Here is a 19,898-nt window from a genome sequence, read left to right as displayed (position 1 = left end):
TGATTTGGGGTTAGAGTTTAGTGTTGGGGATTGAGGGTGAGTGATTTGGGGTCAGAGGTTAGCGTTGGGGGTTGAGGGTGAGTGATGTCGGGTAAGTTGTTAGGGTTGGGGGTTGAGGATGAGTGATTTGGGGTTAGAGGTTAGTGTTGGGGGTTGAGGGTGAGTGATTTGGGGTAAGAGGTTAGTTTTGAGGCCTGAGGGGTGAAGAACGAGGGGTTTACTGTGAATAGTGGTTAGGGGTGTAGCTTTGATTGTTGACCGATGAATGTGATATACTACGTGACGCCAGTTCACCTCTGAGTTTGATCAGCCTAATCTTGCGCCACTTCGACATGGTTTTCCCAAAGGCGTATGTCGTCACGGTCCCACCCGTTGCCGGCACTGACTGAAACACGTTTCTGAAGGAGATTTACAAAAATACGTCACAAGACTGTTCACCTCTTGTTTCATCTGCGTATAACCCGCAACGTAGACGCAGAGGGCTAAATACGAAAAGTAAAGATAAAATTCCGAACGAAATTCTAAACTTTCAACAATGTGAACAGGGTCTATGTAGGCACTCTACCTGTCTCGAGCTAGGCATCCAACATTTGTCCTATACAGTAAACTACGGTTATAACGAACTTAAAGGGACAGCTAAATTTAATTCGTAATAACCGTAGTTCGATATAGGCACATATACAGCATAATTACAACAAATGGACGGGGACAAAAACATTTCGTTATATCCTTCAGTTCGTTATAAGCGTGTTCGTTATAAACTTTTACTGTATTTGATATAACTTATACACTGTTCAAATAGCCTCGGTGAGCCGAGTGGTTAAAGCGTTCGCTTGTCACGCCGAAGACCCTGGTTCGATTCCCGACATGGGTAGAGTGTGTGAAACCCATTTCTGGTGTCTCCCGCCGTGATATTGCTGGAATATTGCTAAAAGCGGCGCAAAACCTCACTCACTAACTCAAATAGCCCCAACACATTAACTCATTCCCTACAGGAACTGACAGAAGTACCTCTTAAGGAGATCCACGAAGTATAGATTTCCGTCGACGTATTGGACGTCGTAGTAGTGTGTGTTGTAGTTACTCAGCACGACAGTTGTCCTCATAGAACTTAAATCTAAATACTGAATCTTCTTTTTGCTTCCATCGCACCAGAACAGCTTAGTACCTGAAAATGAAGTCGAATTTCATGACCCAAGCACAGAGATGTATATATTGTCATGGTTGTGCCTAACGTGTTCCATTTCACACTAAATTGAAAGAGGTAGGATCTATACAAACGTAATACGATGTCATTTAAACCATTTATGAGGTATAAGGCTGGAATACCTCCCTTCCCATATAAGATTAGGAGTTTGGGTCAAGACAACTGCTGCTAGTGATCAATTGTCCTCAATTAAATAACTTTATTAGTTATATTAATATATCTAGGTACATTATTGACAGCGTGCAAATAAATAGAGCAATTCTAGAAACGTTATTGGCTACAAAAATAGGTTCATGAGACTAGTTCGCGATCTTTTACTGTAGATACTTCATCGTCCAAGTGAATCAGCATCTGAACACATGAACCCTCTTCTAGATCCTCACTTGAACCGCCATCCAGAACCCCGACAAGACCCTCACATGAACCCTCTTCTAGACCCCCACATGAACCATCTTCTAGACCCTCACATGAACCCTCTCTAGACACTCACATGGACCCTCATCTAGACACTCACATGGACCCTCATCTAGACACTCACATGGACCCTCATCTAGATCCTCGTCTAGACCCTCACCTGGACCCTAATCTAGACACTTACATGGACCCTCATCTGGACCCTCATCTAGACACTCACCTTGACCCTCGTCTAGACCCTCACCCGGACCCTCACCTGGACCTCATCTAGACATTCACCTGGCCCCTCATCAAGACATGGACATGGACCCTCATCTAGATCCTCTAGACCCACATATAGACCCTCACATTGACCCTCTTATAGATACTCGTCTAGACCCTCATCTAGACCGTCACATGGATCCTCATATAGACCCTCATCTAGATCCTCTAGACCCTCATCTAGACCCTCACATGGACTCTCTTATAGATACTCGTCTAGACCCTTATCTAGACCGTCACATGGACCCTCATCTAGATCCTCTTGACCCTCATTTAGACCCTCACATTGACCCTCTTATAGATACTCGTCTAGACCCTCATCTAGACCGTCACATGGACCCTCATCTAGATCATCTAGACCCTCATGGACCCTCATCTAGATCCTCTAGACCCTCATCTCGACCCTCACAAGGACCCTCTCATAGATACCCTCACCGGAGTCACATCGCGAGCCTTAACATGAAACAACAATAGTAATCCAGACAGTTTAATGAGAGTAAACATTAAGTGCAGCCTTACGTGACTCATCAAGCGAAAGTGCTATAGGCCACTTCATGTTGTCGGACTTCAAAACTTTTCGGCCAGTTCCGTCATAATTCGCCATCTCTATCTTCGCTGGCGTGCCGATGTCACTCCAATAGAACACTCTGTCAACGACAATACTGCACTTGTCATATGCATCATCAGTGGGTTAGCTTCCACAAGAACCGTAGACAAAGCGGAATTTTTCTGTCTATTTTCTACATGCATGCACTGCACTCCAAAAAGAGACGCGTGGTAAAAGTGGTAAAGGTAAAAGGTAGAAGACATGGCAGTTTTCATGAGAAACGCAGTTCAAAACTGGCAGAGGTTACAGCAAGATAAGTGAATAATAAGTGTTTATCACTGCATGTTGGAGAGGGTCAACGGACGACGTTCCTGAAGCCGGTTAATTGTGGAATGATGGTCACCATGGTAAATTGTAGCACATTCAAACCAGCTTCAGTAAGATAGACTCCCCGCATCCAGCTTCAGTAAGACCGTCTCCCTTTATCCAGCTTCAGTAAGACCGACTCCCCTCACCCAGCTTCAGTAAGACCGACTCCCCTCACCCAGCTTCAGTAAGACCGACTCCCCTCACCCAACTTCAGTAAGACCGACTCCCCTCACCCAGCTTCAGTAAGACCGACTCCCCTCACCCAGCTTCAGTAAGACCGACTCCCCTCACCCAGCTTCAGTAATACCGACTCCCCTCACCCAGCTTCAGTAATACCGACTCCCCTCATCCAAGATCACTAAGACCGACTCCCCTCAACCAGCTTCAGTAAGACCGACTCCCCTCAACCAGCTTCAGTAAGACCGACTCCCCTCACCCAGCTTCAGTAATACCGACTCCCCTCATCCAAGATCACTAAGACCGACTCCCCTCACCCAGCTTCAGTAAGACCGACTCCCCTCAACCAGCTTCAGTTAGACCGACTCCCCTCACCCAGCTTCAGTAATACCGACTCCCCTCATCCAAGATCACTAAGACCGACTCCCCTCACCCAGCTTCAGTAAGACCGACTCCCCTCATCCAGCTTCAGTAAGACCGACTCCCCTCAACCAGCTTCAGTAAGACCGACTCCCCTCACCCAACTTCAGTAATACCGACTCCCCTCACCCAACTTCAGTAAGACCGACTCCCCTCACCCAGCTTCAGTAAGACCGACTCCCCTCAACCAGCTTCAGTAAGACCGACTCCCCTCACCCAACTTCAGTAATACCGACTCCCCTCACCCAGCTTCAGTAAGACCGACTCCCCTCACCCAGCTTCAGTAAGACCGACTCCCCTCACCCAACTTCAGTAAGACCGACTCCCCTCACCCAACTTCAGTAAGACCGACTCCCCTCACCCAGCTTCAGTAAGACCGACTCCCCTCAACCAGCTTCAGTAAGACCGACTCCCCTCACCCAACTTCAGTAATACCGACTCCCCTCACCCAGCTTCAGTAAGACCGACTCCCCTCATCCAGCTTCAGTAATACCGACTCCCCTCATCCAAGATCACTAAGACCGACTCCCCTCACCCAGCTTCAGTAAGACCGACTCCCCTCATCCAGCTTCAGTAAGACCGACTCCCCTCAACCAGCTTCAGTAAGACCGACTCCCCTCACCCAGCTTCAGTAATACCGACTCCCCTCATCCAAGATCACTAAGACCGACTCCCCTCACCCAGCTTCAGTAAGACCGACTCCCCTCATCCAGCTTCAGTAAGACCGACTCCCCTCAACCAGCTTCAGTAAGACCGACTCCCCTCACCCAACTTCAGTAATACCGACTCCCCTCACCCAACTTCAGTAAGACCGACTCCCCTCACCCAGCTTCAGTAAGACCGACTCCCCTCAACCAGCTTCAGTAAGACCGACTCCCCTCACCCAACTTCAGTAATACCGACTCCCCTCACCCAGCTTCAGTAAGACCGACTCCCCTCACCCAGCTTCAGTAAGACCGACTCCCCTCATCCAGCTTCAGTAAGACCGACTCCCCTCAACCAGCTTCAGTAAGACCGACTCTCCTCAACCAGCTTCAGTAAGACCGACTCCCCTCACCCAGCTTCAGTAAGACCGACTCCCCTCACCCAGCTTCAGTAATACCGACTCCCCTCACCCAGCTTCAGTAATACCGACTCCCCTCATCCAAGATCACTAAGACCGACTCCCCTCAACCAGCTTCAGTAAGACCGACTCCCCTCAACCAGCTTCAGTAAGACCGACTCCCCTCACCCAGCTTCAGTAATACCGACTCCCCTCATCCAAGATCACTAAGACCGACTCCCCTCACCCAGCTTCAGTAAGACCGACTCCCCTCAACCAGCTTCAGTTAGACCGACTCCCCTCACCCAGCTTCAGTAATACCGACTCCCCTCATCCAAGATCACTAAGACCGACTCCCCTCACCCAGCTTCAGTAAGACCGACTCCCCTCATCCAGCTTCAGTAAGACCGACTCCCCTCAACCAGCTTCAGTAAGACCGACTCCCCTCACCCAACTTCAGTAATACCGACTCCCCTCACCCAACTTCAGTAAGACCGACTCCCCTCACCCAGCTTCAGTAAGACCGACTCCCCTCAACCAGCTTCAGTAAGACCGACTCCCCTCACCCAACTTCAGTAATACCGACTCCCCTCACCCAGCTTCAGTAAGACCGACTCCCCTCACCCAGCTTCAGTAAGACCGACTCCCCTCACCCAACTTCAGTAAGACCGACTCCCCTCACCCAACTTCAGTAAGACCGACTCCCCTCACCCAGCTTCAGTAAGACCGACTCCCCTCAACCAGCTTCAGTAAGACCGACTCCCCTCACCCAACTTCAGTAATACCGACTCCCCTCACCCAGCTTCAGTAAGACCGACTCCCCTCATCCAGCTTCAGTAATACCGACTCCCCTCATCCAAGATCACTAAGACCGACTCCCCTCACCCAGCTTCAGTAAGACCGACTCCCCTCATCCAGCTTCAGTAAGACCGACTCCCCTCAACCAGCTTCAGTAAGACCGACTCCCCTCACCCAGCTTCAGTAATACCGACTCCCCTCATCCAAGATCACTAAGACCGACTCCCCTCACCCAGCTTCAGTAAGACCGACTCCCCTCATCCAGCTTCAGTAAGACCGACTCCCCTCAACCAGCTTCAGTAAGACCGACTCCCCTCACCCAACTTCAGTAATACCGACTCCCCTCACCCAACTTCAGTAAGACCGACTCCCCTCACCCAGCTTCAGTAAGACCGACTCCCCTCAACCAGCTTCAGTAAGACCGACTCCCCTCACCCAACTTCAGTAATACCGACTCCCCTCACCCAGCTTCAGTAAGACCGACTCCCCTCACCCAGCTTCAGTAAGACCGACTCCCCTCATCCAGCTTCAGTAAGACCGACTCCCCTCAACCAGCTTCAGTAAGACCGACTCTCCTCAACCAGCTTCAGTAAGACCGACTCCCCTCAACCAGCTTCAGTAAGACCGACTCCCCTCGCCCAGCTTCAGTAATACCGACTCCCCTCATCCAAGATCACTAAGACCGACTCCCCTCAACCAGCTTCAGTAAGACCGACTCCCCTCACCCAGCTTCAGTAAGACCGACTCCCCTCAACCAGCTTCAGTAAGACCGACTCCCCTCAACCAGCTTCAGTAAGACCGACTCTCCTCACCCAGCTTCAGGAAGACCGACTCCCCTCACCCAGCTTCAGTAAGACCGACTCCCCTCATCCAGCTTCAGTAAGACCGACTCCCCTCAACCAGCTTCAGTAAGGCCGACTCCCCTCACCCAACTTCAGTAATACCGACTCTCCTCACCCAGCTTCAGTAAGACCGACTCCCCTCATCCAGCTTCAGTAATACCGACTCCCCTCATCCAGCTTCAGTAATACCGACTCCCCTCATCCAGCTTCAGTAATACCGACTCCCCTCACCCAACTTCAGTAATACCGACTCCCCTCACCCAGCTTCAGTAATACCGACTCCCCTCATCCAAGATCACTAAGACCGACTCCCCTCAACCAGCTTCAGTAAGACCGACTCCCCTCACCCAGCTTCAGTAAGACCGACTCCCCTCAACCAGCTTCAGTAAGACCGACTCCCCTCAACCAGCTTCAGTAAGACGGACTCTCCTCACCCAGCTTCAGGAAGACCGACTCCCCTCACCCAGCTTCAGTAAGACCGACTCCCCTCATCCAGCTTCAGTAAGACCGACTCCCCTCACCCAACAACAGTAAGACGGACTCCCCTCACCCAAGATCACTAAGACCGACTCCCCTCATCCAGCTACAGTAAGACGGACTCCCCTCACCAAGGATCAGTAAGACCGACTCCCCTCACCCAGCTTCAGTAAGACCGACTCCCTTAACCCAGCTACAGTAAGACGGACTCCCCTCACCAAGGATCAGTAAGACCGACTCCCCTCACCCAGCTTCAGTAAGATCGACTCCCTTAACCCAGCTTCTGTAAGACGGACTCCCCTCACCAAGGATCAGTAAGACCGACTCCCCTCACCCAGCTTCAGTAAGACCGACTCCCCTCACCCAACTTCAGTAAGACCGACTCCACTCATCTAGCTTCAGTAAGACCGACTCCCTTAACCCAGCTTCTGTAAGACGGACTCCCCTCACCAAGGATCAGTAAGACCGACTCCCCTCACCCAGCTTCAGTAAGACCGACTCCCCTCACCCAACTTCAGTAAGACCGACTCCACTCATCTAGCTTCAGTAAGACCGACTCCCCTCACCCAGCTTCAGTAAGACGGACTCCCCTCACCAAGGATCAGTAAGACCGACTCCCCTCACCCAGCTTCAGTAAGACCGACTCCCCTCACCCAGCTTCAGTAAGACCGACTCCCCTCATCCAGGATCACTAAGACCGACTCCCCTCATCCAGCTTCAGTAAGACGGACTCCCCTCACCAAGGATCAGTAAGACCGACTCCCCTCACCCTGCTTCAGTAAAACCGACTCCCCTCATCCAGGATCAGTAAGACCGACTCCCCTAACCCAGCTTCTGTAAGACGGACTCCCCTCACCAAGGATCAGTAAGACCGACTCCCCTCACCCAGCTTCAGTAAGACCGACTCCCCTCATCCAGGATCAGTAAGACCGACTCCCCTCACCCAGGATCACTAAGACCGACTCCCCTCATCCAGCTTCAGTAAGACGGACTCCCCTCACCAAGGATCACTAAGACCGACTCCCCTCATCCAGCTTCAGTAAGACCGACTCCCCTCATCCAGGATCAGTAAGACCGACTCCCCTCACCCAACTTCAGTAAGACCGACTCCACTCATCTAGCTTCAGTAAGACCGACTCCCCTAACCCAGCTACAGTAAGACCGACTCCCCTCATCCAGCTTCAGTAAGACCGACTCCCCTCACCCAGCTTCAGTAAGACTGACTCCCCTCACTCAGCTTCAGTAAGACCGACTCCCCTCATCCAGCTTCAGTAAGACCGACTCCCCTCACCCAGCTTCAGTAAGACCGACTCCCCTCATACAGGATCAGTAAGACCGTTTCCCCTCATACAGGATCAGTAAGACCGACTCCCCTCATCCAGGATCAGTAAGACCGACTCCCCTCATCCAGTTTTCCCAAGTTACACGGAGTATGGAGTTGTGTGAAAATTATAATCCAACCACAAACCCAAGAGGTATTACTTGAGGCCAGACGACAATGTGTCATACGAGTCTGTGGAAACGTTTTTAAATCCTCTGGTAATAAAAAGTGCATTTTCCAGAACGTTCGATCAATTATTGTAAGTTGCATGCTGGTGAATGTTCTCATGTGAAATAAAATGTAATACTTGCATAATTAAAAATGTCATTCATTTTATACTTTTGCATCACTTCAGTTTTATGATAACGCCCATCGAACCTATTCAAGTTTCTTATGGAGATGGGTGTAGTTTCAAATATTTCTTGGGGTCAAAATGATTTTGACTGCATAGAATGTTTTGAATTATTATTTTTTGTCTTCTTCTTATCACAAACCAACTATTGATATATACCTATTAGAACAAACCACATATTAATTTACACCTATTAGAACAAACCACCTATTGATATACACCTGTTAGAACAAACCACCTATTAATCTACACCTGTTAGAAGAAAACACCTATTTATATACACCTATTAGAACAAACCACCTATTAATATACACCTGTTAGAACAAACCACCTATTAATCTACCCCTATTAGAACAAACCACCTATTAATCTACACCTGTTAGAACAAACCACCTATTAATATACACCTATTAGAACAAACCACCTATTAGTATACACCTGTTAGAACAAACCACCTATTAATCTACACCTTTTAGAACGAACCACCTATTAATATACACCTATTAGAACAAACCACCTATTAATCTACACCTATTAGAACAAACCACCTATTAATATACACCTATTAGAACAAACCACCTATTAAAATACACCTGTTAGAACAAACCACCTATTAATCTACACCTGTTAGAACAAACCACCTATTAATCTACACCTTTTAGAACGAACCACCTATTAATATACACCTATTAGAACAAACCACCTATTAATCTACACCTATTAGAACAAACCACCTATTAATATACACCTGTTAGATCAAACCACCTATTAAGCTCCACCTATTAGAACAAACCACCTATTAATCAACACCTGTTAGAAGAAACCACCTATTAATATACACCTATTAGAACAAACCACCTATTAAATATACACCTATTAGAACAAACAGACGTCAAAATAAACTAAATGATCTTAATCTCACCTGTCTACCATGTCGACAGTTATAGCCAGTGGGCGGTCCATCCCTGTCCGGAGAAGGACTTTGTGAGCCGAGCTGGTGAGGTTATGCATGCCAACAATGTCGATCTTTTCTTCAGTGTAAAACATCAGACGGTTGATGTAGTCGATGGCAATCCCTCGGGGCGCTGCGGAGGGGGGAATACATCATCATAACTTATCAAAGATGGGCAATGATGCTGTGTGGTGTATTCAGGGCTAGTTGAAGTGTTTAGCAGATATCATAGCAGGATTATGCATAATGAAGCTATTAGATGTGGTTTCGGAAAATAATGAAACATGTAAGATAACGTTCCTCATTACAAAATGCATATTTAGATAAAAAAGTATGTAAATGGAGTGAATCTAAACTATTTTACCAATGACAACATGTAAATCAAAAACAGCATTACGATTCCGTACACTAGTAAACACACGCCGCGTGATACGAGAGGTAGCACGAGACGTTCTGAGCCTCACATGAAAGACACGACTCAAAGACATTAAAATTATTTCTTTTCACATTGATACCAAAATTATATGATTATGTACTCGCTCCTGGAAAATACCATCTGAACCAATCACTTGCGTGTCCGTCTGGATTTTTTTCTGGTGTTGCTGACGTCACAGGGGTCGTTTTCATGGCTCTCTCTGCCACGCTTAAACATTGTCGCCCACCTCATTATTTGGGCATAGCATGGCTCACCCTTCCCTATTGTTGTATTCATATCTTCATGGATAGCTTAATCCCTTTTTCTGCACGTACCTTTTCACTACACGTTCCTCAAGTTTTCCATTTTCCAACAGACCCCTGTTTATGTTACTGATTGGTCACAGCGAAACAATTTGCTCAAATGATTCTCTGACATCATGTCGTGTCAACAGCAAACGACTTTACCATGCCGCCATTACTTGCATGCAAGGCTCAGAACTTATCAATCAACCCTCGTTCTCAGTTCTTCAATACTTCTTTCAATACCGGAAGTACATTATCAAGTTAAACCACGGTTCGAGTCCACAATATATACATTTATATACATGCGTGGATGATTAATTGAGATATTCTAGTGTCCCAACAACATGACACTATCAAGTCTAATCAAATGTTACATTTCTCTGTCATTTTGAAAGAACCTACTTTCTGTTTCTGATCTGACCGTCCTTTCGTTCCGACCGTCCAGATCTGCTCGCTTTATTTTATCCGATCGTATGTTGGACCAGAATATTTGAGAAGTAACAGGATCGTAGTCAATAGCCTCGGGTCCTTGTCCTGAGTCCGACACGGGGATGCGTTCAATACTCTTGTTCCTCATGCTGTACTTGTAGATCTTGCCGTCGAAGTCCGTGACCAGTGTGAATAACTCTTCATAACCTGGACACAGAGGACAAGGGGACTTAGTGTCGTAGAGGACCACAGAGACAGTCAGTGTTATAGAGGACCACAGAGACAGTCAGTGTTATAGAGGACCACAGAGACAGTCAGTGTTATAGAGGACCACAGAGACAGTCAGTGTTATACCACAGACACAGTCAGTGTTATAGAGGACCACAGAGACAGTCAGTGTTATAGAGGACCACAGAGACAGTCAGTGTTATAGAGGACCACAGAGACAGTCAGTGTTATAGAGGACCACAGAGACAGTCAGTGTTATAGAGGACCACAGAGACAGTCAGTGTCATAGAGGACCACAGAGACAGTCAGTGTTATAGAGGACAACAGAGACAGTCAGTGTTATAGAGGACCACAGAGACAGTCAGTGTTATAGAGGACCACAGAGACAGTCAGTGTTATACCACAGTCACAGTCAGTGTTATAGAGGACCACAGAGACAGTCAGTGTTATAGAGTACCACAGGCACAGTCAGTGTTATACCACAGACACAGTCAGTGTTATAGAGGACCACAGAGACAGTCAGTGTTATAGAGGACCACAGAGACAGTCAGTGTTATACCACAGACGGAGTCAGTGTTATAGTGGACCAGAGACACAGTCAGTGTTATAGAGGACCACAGACACAGTCAGTGTTATACCACAGACACAGTCAGTGTTATAGAGGACCACAGAGACAGTCAGTGTTATAGAGGACCACAGAGACAGTCAGTGTTATACCACAGAGACAGTCAGTGTTATAGAGGTCCACAGAGACAGTCAGTGTTATACCACAGAGACAGTCAGTGTTATAGAGGTCCACAGAGACAGTCAGTGTTATAGAGGACCACAGACATAGTCAGTGTTATAGAGGACCACAGACACAGTCAGTGTTATAGAGGACCACAGAGACAGTCAGTGTTATAGAGAACCACAGGCACAGTCAGTGTTATAGAGGACCACAGACACAGTCAGTGTTATAGAGGACCACAGACACAGTCAGTGTTATAGAGGCCACATACACAGTCAGTGTTATAGAAGACCACAGATATAGTCGATGTCGTAGTAGACCACAGATATAGTCGATGTCGTAGAAGACCACAGAGATAGTCGATGTCGTAGAAGACCACAGATATAGTCGATGTCGTAGAAGACCACAGATATAGTCGATGTCGTAGAAGACCACAGATATAGTCGATGTCGTAGAAGACCACAGATATAGTCGATGTCGTAGAAGACTACAGAGATAGTCGATGTCGTAGAAGACCACAGACGTAGTCGATGTCGTAGAAGACCACAGATATAGTCGATGTCGTAGAAGACCACAGAGACAGTCAGTGTTATAGAAGACCACAGATATAGTCGATGTCGTAGAAGACCACAGAGATAGTCGATGTCGTAGAAGACCACAGAGACAGTCAGTGTTATAGAAGACCACAGAGATAGTCGATGTCGTAGAAGACCACAGAGACAGTCAGTGTTATAGAAGACCACAGATATAGTCGATGTCGTAGAAGACCACAGATATAGTCGATGTCGTAGAAGACCACAGACGTAGTCGATGTCGTAGAAGACCACATATATAGTCGATGTCGTAGAAGACCACAGAGACAGTCAGTGTTATAGAAGACCACAGATATAGTCGATGTCGTAGAAGACCACAGAGATAGTCGATGTCGTAGAAGACCACAGACGTAGTCGATGTCGTAGAAGACCACAGATATAGTCGATGTCGTAGAAGACCACAGAGATAGTCGATGTCGTAGAAGACCACAGAGACAGTCAGTGTTATAGAAGACCACAGATATAGTCGATGTCGTAGAAGACCACAGAGATAGTCGATGTCGTAGAAGACCACAGACGTAGTCGATGTCGTAGAAGACCACAGATATAGTCGATGTCGTAGAAGACCACAGAGACAGTCAGTGTTATAGAAGACCACAGATATAGTCGATGTCGTAGAAGACCACAGATATAGTCGATGTCGTAGAAGACCACAGAGACAGTCAGTGTTATAGAAGACCACAGAGATAGTCGATGTCGTAGAAGACCACAGAGACAGTCAGTGTTATAGAAGACCATAGATATAGTCGATGTCGTAGAAGACCACAGATATAGTCGATGTCGTAGAAGACCACAGACGTAGTCGATGTCGTAGAAGACCACAGATATAGTCGATGTCGTAGAAGACCACAGAGATAGTCGATGTCGTAGAAGACCACAGAGACAGTCAGTGTTATAGAAGACCACAGATATAGTCGATGTCGTAGAAGACCACAGATATAGTCGATGTCGTAGAAGACCACATACACAGTCAGTGTTATAGAAGACCACAGAGATAGTCGATGCCGTAGAAGACCACAGACATAGTCGATGTCGTAGAAGACCACAGACGAAGTCGATGTCGTAGAGCCGGCGTGATAACAAACCTGAAATCAAGTGCTGGACCAAACTTCCAGTCACACGATAGCATGTTTACTGATTTTGTAAGCAGTAAACACAATTACTCAGCAGTAAACACAATCCCAACATTTGATTACACTGCGTAGCAGCGGGTGAAATGTTCCCAAATTTTAAAAATGCAGGACATTAGTTTATTACGCACAGGTATGTAAGAAATTGTATTACATTCCGTAAAGCCAGCATCTGCCCGATTAATACTGGAAACGTCTGTACAAATATTAACACAATCGTATAAATGATCCATGAAGGAGGAACGATTCCCGAGATACAGCCTGTCTTGACATGGCTGCGCACCAAGTTGTCTCAGGGCAAACATGAGTTTTACTCTTGTGGATATACATCCACCTAGTGATAAAGTACATACTGCTCGAAAGACATTAAGGAGCACTATACTATCGTCACAGAGACAGATCGGGCGTTCTTTAACTTTCTTTGAGTAGAATACTTCCGTGGCTGGGGTATCTACCACATAGCTCTGGAGCAGTGCAGTTAAACATGGGAAAGCTCCAAATAAGGGCGTACATATGAAGGGGCATTTCTGTGTTTGTTGTAAAGGCGTGTGTGTGTGGTTTTACGCCGCTTTTAGCAATATTCCAGCAATATCACGGCGGGGGACACCAGAAATGGGCTCCACACATTGTACCAATATCGGGAATCGAACCCGGGTCTTCGGCGTGACGAGCGAACGCTTTAACCACTAGGCTACCCGACCGCCCCTTTTGTCGAGGACGCCACACTGTTGGAGTTACGATTATTCCGACATAATTAATAAAATACACATACTGGAGTTGACTTTTATGCTTAAAAAATGTGATTATTTTATAGGATTCACCATGAAATCAAAGTCTGCGCTTTCGTATATATTTTTCCATGTCGGTAATATGGAGTTGCTGCAGTAAATGCTTGCAGTGTTTCAGTGACACTAATTGACGACCGACATTTGTGTTTGTGTCCGCTCCCACTGGCTAATCACAGACACACAGATTGGCGAGATGCGGGTGATGCGACACTCGGAAATACTCACTTTGCATTTAGTGAGACACAAACCTCAACACGTTGTCCCATAATTTTAACTAGTGACATGTTAAGAGAATAATGTGAGCACACCCCCCCCCCCCCCCCCCCCCCGCAAAACCCCATGCCTTAAACAATTAAATTTCCGTTGTGTTTATTGACGGCTTCATCACCGCGCAAGCTAATATCCGGAGGGAAGTATTTTTTTCAGTCTTTTAATTTTAATTTAATTTTCAGAATTTTTAAATAACTAAATGTACTATTATTACTAATAATTTCCATTATTACTGAAATAAAATATCGAAATGTTTTGATAAGGCTTAGAGCCGGGCTACTAAGACTTAAGGTAAACGAAGGTAGATGGGCTGATATTGACTTACGTTTACGACTCTGCCCCATATGTGAAACAAGTATAGAGAATGAATATCATTTTACTTTAGAATGTGAATATTCCAACGATATTAGACATCTGTATTTACCAACATCATTTTGCCGTATCCAAATATTCATAAATTTAAAACGCTACTGTCATCTTCGTGTTAACAATTACTTGGAAAACTATGTAAATACCTGTATTACAGCTATGAAAGAAGACGTAATTATGAAAAGCCTGTAAACCTGTAAATTTGTACCTGACATTACCTTTTTTCATGTACCACACTATTTCAAATGTATGTATTGTATATGGGCCAGTGGCCTTGGTACAAATAAAGACTTCTTCTTCTTCTTCTACTATTAAAGTAACAACATGCTAAGTTACAGTTACTACAATATAGTTGCAGGAATGAACGATGGTTAAATAGACAAAAACAAATAATCAAATTTACCAACAGTTCCTTCTTTGTGAAATTACAATACAGAGCAATCTCGGCATATGTTCTTGTGCTTCTCAGATTACACAAAGAGTTGGCGTGTTGTTTTGTCATGGTTAGAAAGGAGATAAGCATATTGGATTTTCAATGTAGAGCTGGGTTACCTGAAGATTTAACCGCACTAAATTTAACATTTTAAGCCTCACACCGCGCTTACGGTTCTACATTCAAGTTAGCAAGGTTAATTCTACAGTTAACAGGGACGGTCGGGTAGCCTAGTGGTTAAAGCGTTCGCTCGTCACGCCGAAGACCCGGGTTCGATTCCCGACATGGGTACAATGTGTGGAGCCCATTTCTGGTGTCCCCCGCCGTGAATATTGCTAAAAGCGACGTAAAATTAAACTCACTCACTCTACAGTTAACATAGCTCCACATAGAACACATAGGATGCTTATTGTCCTAATTCTGCTTTGACATTTTAGAATCCCGCATTCTGATTGGTCCACCAGGGGTATCGAATTGGGAGGCGAACCAAGCATGTTTCTAATTTCGAGGTTTCGATTCCTGTAAATGTAATTCCAAATAAATGCTTCTGAATAAATATTAATTGCAAGAATAACTATGTTTGTGCAGACGGTGCTGTTATTATTGTTTTTATATGAATAGTGTAAATTCTACCATGATATTTTAGATCCTGCATTCTGAATGGTCCGCCAGCTTTGATCATTTATGGACACATGGGTTAGATTGAAATCTGTATTTGTTGTGAGAAGGCCGCCTCTAATCTCACCCTTGTGAAGCATGTCAAGGCTCATGATGAAAACAAGGCATTCCACAGTTTTCTTAAACGAGCCAAGGATGTAGGACATAATCTCAATGTCAGTGTTGATTTGGTTGATGGTTATGTACTGCTGGACGGTACAGAAATGAGTGTCAACCAAGCAAAATGCCATATCAAATCGGCCCAGGCTCAGTTTTTCAAGGAGAGACTATTTGAACGACCGCTGCATCGAGTTTATGTGCGAGTGTTGAGAGGGTCACCAACCATGCAGAGCCCTTCGCTTGGATGAGGTCGGCTGGCCTGAAAAGTGAAACAGAAGGCTTTCTGTTTGCTGCTCAGGACCAGTCACGTCCCACTCGAAACCGTCAATGTGTGATTTTGCATCAAAATGTAAACATGAATTGTAGGTTATGTAATGCATTTAATGAGACTGTCCAACACATTGTCAGCCGATGCCTGGCTTTGGCACAAACATAGTATCTTAAGCGACATGATGGAGTGGCGCGATCATTTTATTAACCGTCTTCGCCATGCTTGAGGTTTTGACACAGAGGTTCGTCCATGGTACGACCCGGACTATGTAGAGGGCGTCATGGAAAAAGATAAATTCAAAATTCTTTGGAATAGGCCCGTATGCAGCCTCAGACGTATCCAGCCAAACAAACCTGATCTTGTCCTTTTTGATATATCCAATGAATCATTTATATTATTGAATGTTCTGTCCCTTTTGACACCAATGTGGTTGACAAGATTGAGGAAAAACATGTCAAATATGCGGACCTCGCTTTCAAAATGCCACGCTTGCATCCCAAATACTAAGTTGTCTGACTGCCCATTGTTCTCGGTGCCTTACGTTTGGTACCTCCTAATCTGTTGACTGACATTGGGAGAGTACCCGGGTTTGCTACCAGGAATACAGCCCTTCTGACAATCTGGGTAATGCAGAAGGCTGCAGTGTTGGGGAGTCTTCACATTCTCCGAAAAGTTCTGGGTGGGTTTGACTAGGCAGCGCTTCCTGTGAGAAGTCCCGTTTGCTGTCTGGGCTGCATGTAGAGGGGGCAAGGGTCCTGAGCTGATGATGAGCCTAACCAGCCTGACTGTGCCAGGATCACCTGAACCCTTTATTTTAATATGTACATAATAATGAGGATGCATGTAAAGTGAAACCCTGATATCGTCCGGATTAACAAGGTTATTAACGAATCCTGTTTATGGACTCATGTGTATTGGCTCCTGTTTGTGTGAAGGTTCCAAACAAGGTTAACGGCCTCCGTACTAACTCTGACTGTATTATGTGTTTACTGATACAACATAATGGATGTGTACTAGGACAGGTAGTTGATTTGAGGTGAAATGGGGTTAAACGTCGCGTCCATGATTATTGCACTTATATAGCGACGTGCATGCACGTGTGTGTGTGTCTGCTTGCCGATTTATAGTGCTAGCACACTGAGATACCATGCCGCAGTTCAACATGCATACCCCACTCAGACACAGTATACTGACTCCGAGGCGACCAGTCCTTGTTTTAGCCCCTTAATGCCGAGCGTCAGACAGGGTAACAACAAGTACCATCTTTTAACGTCTTTTGGTATGACGCGGCCAGGGATCGAACCCCGGACCTTCCGCTCTCTGGGCGGACGCTCTGCCACTAGACCACGGTGGCGGCCGTTCTACGGACAGTAATAAAGAGACAACTGACAACTAAACACTTACATGAATTACCTAACACCTGTATGAACTAATGACAGAGTGTCTTACCTCGTTTGAAACATGACAGTGACGGAATGCACGACATCAATAAGACAGCGTAGAGGAGGGACGCCATCTTGCTTAATGACGCCTCATCAACCTTTGCAGGGACACGACGCTCTGACCACACTAATTTTTAAAGTGGCATTGCCCTCTCATAGACTGTGCTGCAGAGACTGAACTAGATCGGAACACAGTGTGTCAATTCGTGTCTTCTCAACCTACGAGGTGTACCTTTAACTTGACTGAGTCTTGTTGTATGACTTGTCCCCGCCTCCACAGAAGAGGCAACTTCCGGTCGCATGAAGCGCGGATCTCCCGAGCAGAGACAGATGGGGCAGAGTAACACCGCCGGAACAATGACATCCAACAATTATAAATACATGCTTTGGGGTTGTCAGGCACATAGGGTGGCCCGTAATAGGTATACGGGACAAATAAAACATCGCAATTTAACATCGTGGAAATGAACTTCGCTCAGCTGTCAGGGGGTTGATTCATTTAGCGACTTTAAGGGATGCAAGCTATATTAACAACCATTGAGTAACGAAGTCGTGGACATCAGATAAGATTGTTATCAGTTAGAGTATGTGGTGAATGAATGGGGCCCCGCTTTAAGAAACTACAGCAAGAGCATTGAGAAGGCCACCAACAATAGAACCCTACCTCACCGCTGAAACGTATTTATTTGTGTTATTTGAAACCTAACCTGTACCATTACACACGCCATGTAGGCTATATCGGTATCTACGGTGGCTGGGGTGTGCTAGAGTTTTTCTGAGTTCTTCTCAAATCGACTCGCCTCTGAACATAAATCCATCTCTTTATCGCGCTTGTTTAGAACTGGCTACACTAAAGCACAAGACACCACAGCGAATGTCCACAAAAGTAATAATTAAACATGGCTGAGTGTATGTCTGGAAATTCTAAAAGGTAAAGTGAAAAACAAATAATAAACTGAGGGGCAAAATGAAGTATAGTTACCGAGTTTTTTATGTAATTGAAATAGAACTGTTGTTAAATTTGATTGTGCCTATTCAACCATCCCTCATTTCTGCAATATTTTGTGAAAAGTAATGTGTTGGTAATTTTGTGTAAAAATAATTGGTCCACTGACGTATGGGACAAGAAATGAATTTACAACGTGACCCTTATCATGTTTGAAATGTTGTGCATTTGTGCCGAAAACAGCAAATTATTACCCATCAGTAGTTGTGTATTATTGGAATTTTGGTTTAAATTGGTAATAGTTTAAATTCAAATAATATTTTTAAAAAATAAAACCATGTGGAGGTATTCTCTGGGTGCTGATTAAGCGCCAGGACAGTTAATGTTTTGGATATACTATCACCAACTTAAGATATTTTCAGTTGAAAACCAAACATCTGATAAAATCAACTTAGAGGTGTAGTTTCTTTTGCTCCTCAGTTTATAAAGAAAAACTACCAAACGTATTTGGAACAATCCACCTGAAGATTGATAGAGTTCTAAGATTAAAATGCTATTGCCGAAACCCTGACTCGGTGTAGACTGAATGTCTTCATAGGTTTGACCAGCCCTGACCTAGTGCGGAAGTTGTATAGTTTATGAATGACGGGAATTGTACGTGTGACTCGGTATGAGAGGAACCGCAGTTTTCAATACTCCATGTTTATCAAAGCAGCGTGTAAATATTCGGACCAGCCATACCAGTGGGCGATGGCATGAGCACCCATGCACCCACAAGTCAGGTCACAATGACACACAATCAGTAAGTTCACGCATTCTGACATTTCGATCCCGGTGTACGTCAGTTCTTGAAACAAGCGTGGATGTAGCAGTAATTTTCCCCAACTTGTCAGTAACCAGTAATGTTCATACGCCCCTTTTTGTTAGTATTATGTGAGCTATTCTTCGAATGATCGCACGTGAGCTGTGTGTACACTGTCAAGGCCTTATTTTATGTTCACCTTAACCACTAACGTTAGAATTAGGATTACCCCAGTCTGAAGTCACGCCACTTTCGTAAAGAAACGTAACACATCTTCGGTGTGTCATCCTTAGCGCTGAGGTAGCACTCGCAGGGCTGTATGGCATCGCGTACTGAAACCAGTATATTACTCGATATGCTGTTAAAACACGACAGTTTACCATTTCGTTGCATATTTCTAACACAATGTGTGAGTGTCGATTTTTAGAACGATTTACATTATGGTCAAACGCAATTTCTAAACATGAACGGTTACGAAACTATAGCTAACTTCCGCCACATTGTAACCTACCATTTTTGATAGCAAGCCGTCTTTTTTATATCCATGTGCAAGAGGTCTATTTAATTGATCCAAGGTGAAATCATATTCTGGATAACCAAGTTAGAGCAGTTGCCCTTAACTACCACAAGATGAATCCAATCGCGGAAAGAATGTGAAGACTCATATGCCCCGACAGTGTATCTGAATGAGAATCATACCGTTCTTCATTGTGTCAATTTTCTTTGCATATAGACTATCAGATGATGACAACTCCCAACCACAGTTTGAAATACCGGTTACTGCATATACTATG

The 19,898-nt window shown here is 45.3% G+C and overlaps 1 protein-coding gene across 1 annotated transcript in view; it reads right to left on the bottom strand.

Annotated features, from left to right (window-relative positions):
* Positions 1-17,595, bottom strand: part of LOC124147031 (multiple epidermal growth factor-like domains protein 10) — a 37,616-nt gene extending 20,021 nt beyond the window's left edge. The window contains exons 1-6 of the mRNA XM_046517628.2: positions 17,364-17,595; positions 10,302-10,535; positions 9,150-9,312; positions 2,402-2,529; positions 1,012-1,168; positions 295-398 (exon numbers count right to left, since the gene is read on the bottom strand). Coding sequence (XP_046373584.1) covers positions 295-398; positions 1,012-1,168; positions 2,402-2,529; positions 9,150-9,312; positions 10,302-10,535; positions 17,364-17,430 — 853 coding nt within the window. The 5' untranslated portion in view covers positions 17,431-17,595. The remainder of the gene's footprint in view (positions 1-294; positions 399-1,011; positions 1,169-2,401; positions 2,530-9,149; positions 9,313-10,301; positions 10,536-17,363) is intronic.
* Positions 17,596-19,898: the final 2,303 nt, after the last annotated feature.

This window comes from Haliotis rufescens, unplaced genomic scaffold (genome assembly GCF_023055435.1).
Source record: "Haliotis rufescens isolate VD_foot unplaced genomic scaffold, xgHalRufe1.0.p SCAF_1, whole genome shotgun sequence".
In the NCBI taxonomy this organism is placed as follows: Eukaryota; Metazoa; Mollusca; class Gastropoda; order Lepetellida; family Haliotidae; genus Haliotis; species Haliotis rufescens.
This window is presented reverse-complemented; position numbering and strand designations above follow the sequence as displayed.